The sequence below is a fragment of the Schistosoma haematobium genome, chromosome 2 (assembly GCF_000699445.3).
Source record: "Schistosoma haematobium chromosome 2, whole genome shotgun sequence".
Classification (NCBI taxonomy): domain Eukaryota; kingdom Metazoa; phylum Platyhelminthes; class Trematoda; order Strigeidida; family Schistosomatidae; genus Schistosoma; species Schistosoma haematobium.
This window is the reverse complement of record NC_067197.1, coordinates 31,442,759-31,452,609: the sequence shown is the minus strand read 5'-3', so window position 1 is coordinate 31,452,609 and position 9,851 is coordinate 31,442,759. Positions and strand designations below refer to the sequence as shown.

Below are 9,851 nucleotides of genomic sequence, written 5' to 3'. Positions count from 1 at the left end.
CAGCCTCTGCATCAGTGGGCCTCAACATAAACATGAAAAATAACAAGATCCTCAAATACAACAGAGCGAATACAAACCCTATCACACGTGATAGATGGGTTCGCGTAAGACTACGTTAAGATAAACAGACCGCTTAGCGTATGTAGGGATTGGTTTCCCACATGCTGCCTGTAAGTCGTGTAATCGACCGTTAGGATTTTCTGGAAGGACACTAACCCCTGCGTTAGTGTCGACGAGGTAGCGGACTTTCTTAATCACATCAGTGATGTATGACAGACGACTATATCCACTGGTTATGGCTGCTGTTAACGCGTCCCATCTGGGAAGTTTCCCGAAACACTTTTCATGTCTGTTGGTTCGAGGCCCGGGGAACTGCAGGGTTTTCTACGATTTCGAGAACATTTTCTTCACTGATTATGATGCCAGCACCAATCAGGGTCATCTTTCTCTCTTGACCTAAAGACAGGTCATTAACGTTAAATACTCCTTCGAGGGGTTTGAGATCGTCCACGGTCGTGACGAACACTAAGGTCACACTCCAGAGTTTGACAGAGTTCTGTAGCGTCATTCTGTTTCGTTTGAGGCTTTTCGTCAGCTGAATGAACATTAGTGTTCGAAGTTCTGGTGATCTCCGTATTTCGGTCGGCAGATGCGGCCGGCTTGTCTATAGCGTTGTTTTTAAATGAGACAAGAACTTCCTGCACCTGTTGGGGAAGTTTAGACAAGAAATGTTGTCTAAACAGGCTTTCGCCAAGGGCCCATTGACCAATGACCTCTCTCGTTCATAATGCCACATCTGTTGTTGAGCCAGGTTATATATCGATGTTAATGAGGAGCTGGTCCAACACTTGCCGACCGGTTAAATCTAGGTGTCAAAGAAAGGCTCTTTTTAAAGTTTCTCACGATTCCGTGACATCACCAGTAAACATACTAGGTGTGATGTGCCTTTCGAATTCGCGTGGTATTGCCTTCACTACTGCGAGGAATTTTGCGCGTGGATTGGTCATACTGTGTTCGTGAAAGTCAGCTTCTGTGCAGCGGAACCAGGCGTCGATATGGTTATAACAGAATAGCATTAGGTGAAATGAGGGTGGTGTGAGAGTTTTAGTCTTAGATAGTTTGGGAGTTTGTTCGGTCATGATGAATATAAAGTGGAGCAAAGAATGAGGAAACAAGATATCCAAAAAATACCAAAAAATATCACAAAATGTAAAAATAAAAGTAAAAATTGGTAAACAAAGCTTCAGAAGGGAACAGACTCACAATTTACATATAGGTGTGCCAGATCACGTCGGGTTCACTACTGAAGATGCCACAAGTGTTCGGAGCTTGGCAGAACCTTACTTGTAATATATTTTATAGTCGAAACGTGCCAATGCATTGAAATCAGAAGCGAAGTGGTTCGAAGGTATGCTTGATAGAATATCGATATACCGAGAAGTGACTAACCTAAGCTGACCAGCTGTTGTAGCAGAAGCGAATCACACAGTACCCACTCTTGATCAGGTGAGGATGCTTCAACGAGTGCCTTTAGCTAGATGAATCAAGTAAAACTAATGCGATCAGAACCAAATGTTGAAAATTTACAGAGCTATTGATTTTAGGGACTCATTTACCGCTTCATGCTGGTAGGTTTAGTGAAACGAGGTATTAAAATGTGATGTGGCATTATGCTTTCCGGATCTTGCACTCTACGTGGCGTTCTACGCTTTATAGTTATGTCTTTAAATTTCAGGACGAAAAAGCTTACGCAAGTATTGTGCATGATTAGCTACAGATGAAGCAGTTATCGCGGATGCACATAGTCTCGTACATCGTGTAAGCGACTTTGAGAGGCTGACTCTGGTGATATGTTGAAGATTATTTCTGCGCAGAATAATAAATTTCGAGAAAATAGCTTACTATAAAACTCATTGGGACTTGTAAGCGCAGTTGAAAAGTGAAAACGATCAGTGATTGATAGCTAACCTGTCAGTGCATGAACAGAAATAGTCCTATGCTTACATGTTGTAATATTTCTGTTGGTTTATACCTACGGTAATCTTCCACTTCAATTAATGTCCGGGTACTTTATTTATGGGTTCCTGCCAGAAATGTTGTCAAGAATAACACATTGCCTCCTATATAGAAGGGCTAATGAATTGGTAATCTTTTTTCCTTGTAAAGAGTTTATCCCACTCAATCTTCAGATTAGTAGGAAAACAGTTGATCTCAACCCATACGTAGGGCATGAGCGATCCGATGTCAGGTGAAGTTTCATTTCTTATTATATATATCCATAATGTATCAGTACCAAAGTGTCGGGTATCAATGAAGGAAAAAAGAGGTAATTCATTAATAGTAACTTTTAAGTCAACAGTATCGAGTTCATTCACAGAATTATGATGGATTGAAACAAATGAGCTGACTAGCGTAAAACGAACAGTTACGACAATATCCATTTACTTGAAAAACTCACTTAGCAATGATCTGACCACGAGCATGTGGGAGCTTACATGTATATAACCACCACTCAAAACAACTAATAAGAGTGCAGGTATATATCTCGCGCAATTTACAACTGATGACGGTGTAGCTGAATAAATTGTGATCCCAGTTTCCGACCTAGATTGTCATAATCTGAGGCTTGTTATTTCTGGTTGTTTTTTATTGCTAATTTTTATAAATGTAAGTGTACTGTATGCACATAATTGGTCTTCGACCTTCTTTTTCTTGTGTTTTTTTCTAACCGTCATTAATGATTGGGGGATTACTCTACTTTCCACGTTCTCCTAGTACACTAAGTACCTTCTGGCTAGACGCAAAACTCTATGGTGGCATGTAGCTTTCTGGTAATATTTGGTCCTCAGTATCTATGTTGTGTTGGTGAGCTCGAGCTCACCACTATTCATATATCCCGAACTCCGAATTTCGGGGAAGCCGCTATAGTAAACTTCGAGGAAATTTAGGGGAAATGGCACTAAAACTCGAAATTTTCCCCAGACCTGGGGAAATTCCCCAATATTTCCCCCTTTAACCTTGGTGAAGGTCATTTGACTTAGAAAGTTTCCCCAAACTTGGGAGATTGGGATATCATTAACTACTTGTTGTTTAATCAATGCTCGCATAGTTGCGGGTTAGAACCGCACCTCGAATACATCGTTGTAGGATAGTTAACAGTAAATATTATCGTAAAACAACAAACTTTGACCGCGATCAGACCTAAGTTCACTGACCCTTCGATAGTAATATTACTAGGTTTATATCAACCTGTCCTAGCGGCAAGTTAAGCAAATGGTCATGCTTTTAGGATCTCATTACCACACATGTATGTGGAAAAAAGGGACTGAAAGAACCAAACGTGTTAATTGGGTACCCACGAATTTAGTCAACTACTGAATGAGGTCTAACAGTTCGTTCCAAAAACTCTGCATAGACGTGATATCGTTTTTGTTCGTATGACGGCGGTTGGTATCCATCATGGTTAGCGGTACACAATTGACTTCAGATACCAGCCCCAATCATGTTATTAAGTGAAATATTTTAAAATTTAGGTTTGTTTGGATAATCAATTAATAAACGCTATTGCTAAAGCATCTTGATCAAGCTACATAACCTAGACTTGTATGACAACGAATCTTAGACTGCGTCTTTTAACAGGGAGTCAAGAAATAGACCACAACGGAAACACATATAACTGATAACTCCACATAATAAGGAAATTATAGAACAACCAGCTTGTCTGAATGTGAACAAAGTGGAAATATGCTACTGCTGAGGGTTCTCATCTTAGAGCGATCGGTCTTAACAGCCATTGTTTACAGATGCTCATACCAACATTAAGCGGTACTCTGCAATATGATGGTGGAGAGTACATTCTTAATTACGGATTTCAATCAACTGCCTAAATATAAATCGAGTAGCCTTTCCGTTATAAAATTAAAGCAGATATGTTTCATATAACAAGTGCATTTGACATACAGCCTCATTACTTGTGGCTCAATTTGTCAGACTGATGTAAGTGAAGTAAGGTAACAACCCACCTGATGGTTGAAATTTGGACGCTTTTCTTACTAAACTACCTCTTAATCAAGGTCCTTTTATGAATAAAAAACCCACATCACATCATTGACATTATTCGTCGATTCTACTGACACATGCTTTGATTTTTTTAGGGTTTAAAAAAATCAAGGGATGTCAAGTTAGTTACCAAATATATCGCAACATGTTCCCGATAGATTCTTGCCAAAAAAGATATCGTCGAATACTTCAACGCAAAAAAGAAAGGCGAAAACAGGAAAAAGTTCGCAGGAAGATAGCTTCGCGCAATAAAATAAGGGAAGATATAGAACTAAACCGTTATCACAGCAAAAAGTTCCTGAAAAACGAGGTCTCCAACAGATTGCAGATCGCACTGTATGAAGGAATAAGGATCTACATAGATTGTTCTTATGAAGCTCTTATGTCTCCTAAAGTTCGTGTTGACGCGGAAAACTATCACTTTGTAGGAATGTAATAAATTCGCTCAACAACTATGTCGTCTTTATGGCGCAAACAAAAAAGCAACGAAGCCCTTAAGCATCAACCTTGTGAATTTTTCACAACATGGACCTTTGTTCCATGCTTGCCAGTCCAAATGTGATGGATTCCTAAAGTATAAGGTCAGTGTCTTGTAAATGTAACAGTTTTCGTATTCTCCACCTCTTAATCTTTGTGTTGGGAAAAGCTTATTCTTGAAAATGCGTCGATTGGATCTAGTGTCATTTAGATTTTTTAAAAATTCTTATGTTGAAAATTGACACAACTCCCGTTAGATTTGTGTTGACTAGATGATCAGTAGCTAAGATTTCATACACAGCCTTTTGATGTGTTGCTTGTGTCTCTATTTTCTAACGTTAGTTACGTTCCTCAGGGTCCAATATCGTTCAGCGACGATATTATATTGTTATACGTTATAAAAGGTTTTGTTGAAAATGCTAAACGATAGCTGATTCCCTCGAGGGCCACTACTTATAAACTACTGGATAAAATTGGGCCTGTTTATTGATAAAGGGAAAGTAAGATTCTGCGACACAAAACCAGCTATCTTACGAACATCAAGGAATTTAAGCATTACTAACATCTTACAGTTGGGGGAATAATGTCCGGGAACTGACACGAAATTTTGTCGAATTTTCAACACCAAAGTACGCAAGAAGGTCAATTACATAATAATGACACATTCATGTAGGTAGGGACCTACGAGTAAATCGTGAATATGTCTAGACCTAGTCTCTCCATACACACCATGGATTTTACATTTCGCTGAATTTAACTGTTGTGCGATGAATCCTGAGAGGGTTAGTGGTACTGCTGCCTTATTGCTCAGGTAGGGGGTGTATCAACCCGACTAGTTGAGGTAGTGAACCACAGCTTCGTAATACGCTATTAAGCATGCTATAGATGGTCTAGAATTTCATAATTGATGTTTTGAAGTAGGTTTATGTCTGTTTACCCATCAACCCTATGCTCCATCGTTGTTTCAAAAACCACTGAAACAACAGCATTTGCATAAAATATAATATAGAACATAATCCTATTTGTAGTGCGCGATCAGCTGTTGTTTACCAATGATGTAACTCCACTATCTCACTGGCCTGGTAAATGGGCGTATGTACGTGTGCACTTCTATCTTCGTGACAGAAACGATTTATATCCGGATGTACAGTTTTTGTATTATTTCGCGTTATCACAAAGTGCTATTTAACTGTCTCATAGATTGGATTGTACTCTGAAACACCATCAAGCATCACGCCAGAAAATATAGAAATCGTGTACCTCAGTCCGGACGCAAAGGAACCATTGATATCTATATCGGAAAATTGTGCGTACGTCCTAGGATGTCTTGTGGATGAGCATATATTAAAGGTAATGCTGTATAGTAGAAAACTTATAGATTTGCTAACAGTAGTTATAATTTTTTGTAGTAAGTATATCCAAATCGAATCGTCAGATATACTACCATCAACTGTTCGCTCAGTTAGCCCAATGTACAGAAGTAAATGGACGAGTTAGAAGGAAAAACTAGACATAAAATAAGAAAATGTTTAAGATTTGGATAAGTGTTTAGTTTTGTTGTTTGAAACATCTACTGTTGCTATTTATCGAGTCACTGACTTTTCATATGCACTCCTAGTTTGATGCTTAATTTTACCTACAATGCAATGACTGTGTGATTATTATGTTTATTCACCCATTCTCCTTACACCCCTATAAAGGTTAGAAAGAATATACGGTTCTGATTAGCACTTATGGTCATTTTATTAGGGAAAATATTCATAAACCTTCGTAAGGCGTTGGTTTCTTCTGTTCCAAAATTTAACGGTAGGCTAAAACCATAATTGACTCGCTAAAAAATAAGTGGCTACCAAAAAGAAGTCAATATGCCCTACAAACTGTGACAGATTCAGAGGACTTCAAATTCCTAAACCTCAATTGCTTTCTTTCAAAATATTGAAAAGCAAAATTGTAGCAGGTTTTGCTTTTTTAGACAACGGTGGTGACGAAAGTAGATGAGAGGTCAAGTAGCTGAATCCACTCATATACAATCAGCGACTGTTAGCACTCGTGTTAAATATCAGAAAACATGGCTACTCCGCGATGTAGATTAGCATCGTATATGTACATATATAAAATATTTGACACTAATAGCTTTTTTCATTCTGACAGTTTAATATTGATATACTTGTCCTATTAGTATTTTTGTTAACCACCGACATCTCCTACCTCGTCTTTCTTATAAATGTTAGACCGTCATTACTTCTTATTGTAATTTTCCTGATCCCGAACGACTGTTAGTCTTAGTTTCTGATTTGTACCTACCTCAACTTATTATCCTACGGTCAATCACAATAACTACTATGCTCCGAAAGACTTCGCTAGGGACTCAATGTATTCATTTTCTATTAATAAAGTGATAGACAGTTGATATGAGGTTTGGTTTTCAAATGTCGCAAGTATAAACTGCACCTATTGTTTCTACTGAAATGGATACTGATCGTTCATATTTCGACGCTGTTATTTAAACAGATAAATACTGCACGCAAGAAAAGTTGTTTAGAACAAATATGAAAGTAAATATGAATTGTAATCAAATTCATTTCAGTATTTTCCAGGTTGCGTCTATTGTTATACTACTAATAATAGTTGTAATCAGGTCTCATTCTTATTTTGCAACTCACTATACGTTAACTTTTATCCTTTCTAGGGACGAAGCCGACAAGAAGCTGAGAATCAGGGTTACCGTGCCGTGCGACTCCCAATTGAAGAGTTTACATCTGGAAAAATATCTAACCCTGTGTTAGCGATAAATCATGTCATCGATATAATGTTAGCATACATGGCAAATGGTGGCGACTGGAAGGAGGCCTTATATTCTAAATTGCCCGGACGATTTTTGAGATAATACATATATATGTGAAATTTTGTTATAACTTATGAAGAAATACAAGAAGCTCTATAATAAAAAAACCATGTGACTTCAGAAACTGAATTATACGGAAGTTAGCGACTTGACTTGGCACGAAACGGTCTTCAAGTTATTTATAATTGTTAGGAAATCACCGCATGTAGGACCTAAGAGGCAAGATTAGATTAAATATTGTAACTTACGGTAATTTAGTACTGATAAAAATCCGTAAGGTAAGCAACGATACTAAGATGCATCCGATTCCTAGTGCCATCAGTAATATACGGTTTAACTTCGTGACCTTGGCCTCATTGACTTTATCCATTACGATGAATCCGAAGCTCCCCATAACAAACATAAAACTGGCTGCAAGTCCTTCGAGTATGTATTGACTGTTTAGGCGCCAAACCATGATAGCTACCTAAGTCTCATTGAAAAAATGTTGAATATGACTTACCGGTTTTTGATTGCCCCTGGAGTCCGTTTCCGTCCCCATGCTTGGCGGTCCAACGATCATATCGTAAATGACCCCTATATGGCGAAATAACCATGCACATAAGCACAACAATGTACGATCAACCAGTTCTTAACCGACTTTTAACTTTAATGCTTGCATTTCACAGTATGAAATTAAGGCATAAAAATATCGTGATATAAAAAAATGGGCAGAAACTAACTATATATTTGTTAGATCACTTTGCTAGTTATTTCCGGGGGTGGCCCACACTTTGCGGGGAAAAGTCATTTGTCGGGCATTAGAACTTATACTTGAGAGTTGTTTACACTTACTAATAAGCCAACATTTGTACCTTCTTCGTCACATAATACGAAAGGTACACATTAAGAAGCGACACATCTCGGGAAGGGATATTCGTACGACTAACAAGTGCTTAGTCGCATTTTGGTAGTCGAATCTCTGGTTGAAATGAAGTTTCAATCCGTTGGTGTTAAAACCTGTGAATATAGATAGCTTCTAGGGGAACGGGATGCACAGAAGTCGTCTGGCACTAACCCACATCTACACACTAACTTTCGCCTTAGTTTTGGTTGGGAAAAGACCTTTTGAAAGTCACTTGCCTGATTGGAATTTGCGACAGATAACCCTCTGTAAAATCATGCATTTTAAACCAAGGGTACGGAAAGAGAGTAGCAGTCGCAATAATAACTTGACAGCATACTTCATGACCCGAATCGCTACATTTTTGTGGTGCAGATAATGCTACTTGGCTTCGTAAAAAGAACTGCAGCTCACACATGGAATATGGTTGAAGATCAACCGCCGTCTTACAGAGTGCACAGGAACCTTGAATGACCGTTAGGGTATTTTACGTGAGCTGTAGCTATCAAAGGCGATATCTTCAAATGTAAAAACAGACCTCAATAATTTAGTGATTATTGATAATCCAATGCGCCCGAAGTACCCTCTAAAGGACGTCTCAAGTTATGAACCACATCCATGGTAAGTACTAGTAGTACATTTGAATTAGGTTAAATACTACAATGAATTGAATATGCAATACTTCATTTTAGCAGTTGGAATGTTTCATAAAGAATCAAATGATTTCATATTATACAAGTGCATTATACAATTTTTATCCATATCTTATATCGGGGAGACAGTACTGCTTCATCATTAGTGGAAGACGACTTTGGTAAGGCTCAAGTGTTCTCGAACTACTTTAGCAACGTATATACCATAGAAGCGCCCTTCCCGTCAGCGTATACAGATCCCCCATACATACACTGGATAGCGTGACCATTAAAGAACTCGATGTCTTTGGTCTGCTAAATAAGCTTGACATAGGTAAATCCACGGGGCCCGATGAATTACATCCTAGGCTACTGAAGGAATTATCTAACTTCGTTGCAAGCCCTTTAAGTACATGCTTTAACCTATCCGTTACGCAGGGTCGTTTACCAAAAGACTGGAAAAACGCCATAGTAAGTCCTGTCTTCAAAACAGGCACGAAACACAAACCTGAGAACTACCGCCCCGTTAACCTAACTAGTGTGGTTGTTAAAATCTTAGAAAAGATCATTCGGAAGGAGCTGTTTAAGTATCTCGATAAGAACCGGATCCTCTCGGAGAAGCAGCACAGCTTCAGAATAGGTTATTCCTGTCTCACTAACTTATTGGTGGCTCGTGAAAGTTGGTGCGCTCTTAAGGACCAGAAGCTACCTGTAGACGTCGCCTTCATTGATTTCAGTAAAGCTTTTGACAAAGTTCCGCACAACCGGCTGTTATATAAGTTAAGAAAAGTCGGGATTGGAGGCAATTTATTGATGTGGATAAAAGACTTCTTAGTTGGGCGTCAACAAAGAGTAAGGGTGAACTCAAAGTTATCTAGCTGGGAAACTGTGCTTAGTGGAGTGCCCCAGGGTACAGTTTTGGGGCCAGTGCTATTCCTCTTGTATGTAAATGACC

General features: G+C 38.7%; 1 protein-coding gene across 1 annotated transcript; it reads left to right on the top strand.

Moving 5' to 3' along the window:
* The first annotated feature begins 2,547 nt into the window (after nt 1–2,547).
* Nucleotides 2,548–7,505, top strand: TRMT10B (tRNA methyltransferase 10 B). Its single transcript, XM_051214942.1, has 4 exons — nt 2,548–2,667; nt 4,155–4,453; nt 4,488–4,640; nt 7,226–7,505. The coding sequence occupies exons 2-4, from the start codon at nt 4,205–4,207 to the stop codon at nt 7,421–7,423; spliced, it is 600 nt and encodes a 199-aa protein (XP_051068127.1). The 5' UTR covers nt 2,548–2,667; nt 4,155–4,204; the 3' UTR covers nt 7,424–7,505.
* The last annotated feature ends 2,346 nt before the right edge of the window (nt 7,506–9,851 follow it).

What these genes read in the sequence shown, in the direction of transcription:
- TRMT10B (XM_051214942.1), top strand. Translation starts at nt 4,205, where the DNA reads ATGTTCCCGATAGATTCTTGCCAAAAAAGATATCGTCGAATACTTCAA. An exon ending in AAGCTCTTATGTCTCCTAAA is followed by an intron (nt 4,454 to 4,487) that starts GTTCGTGTTGAC and finishes ATCACTTTGTAG; the next exon opens with GAATGTAATAAATTCGCTCA. An exon ending in ATGGATTCCTAAAGTATAAG is followed by an intron (nt 4,641 to 7,225) that starts GTCAGTGTCTTG and finishes TATCCTTTCTAG; the next exon opens with GGACGAAGCCGACAAGAAGC.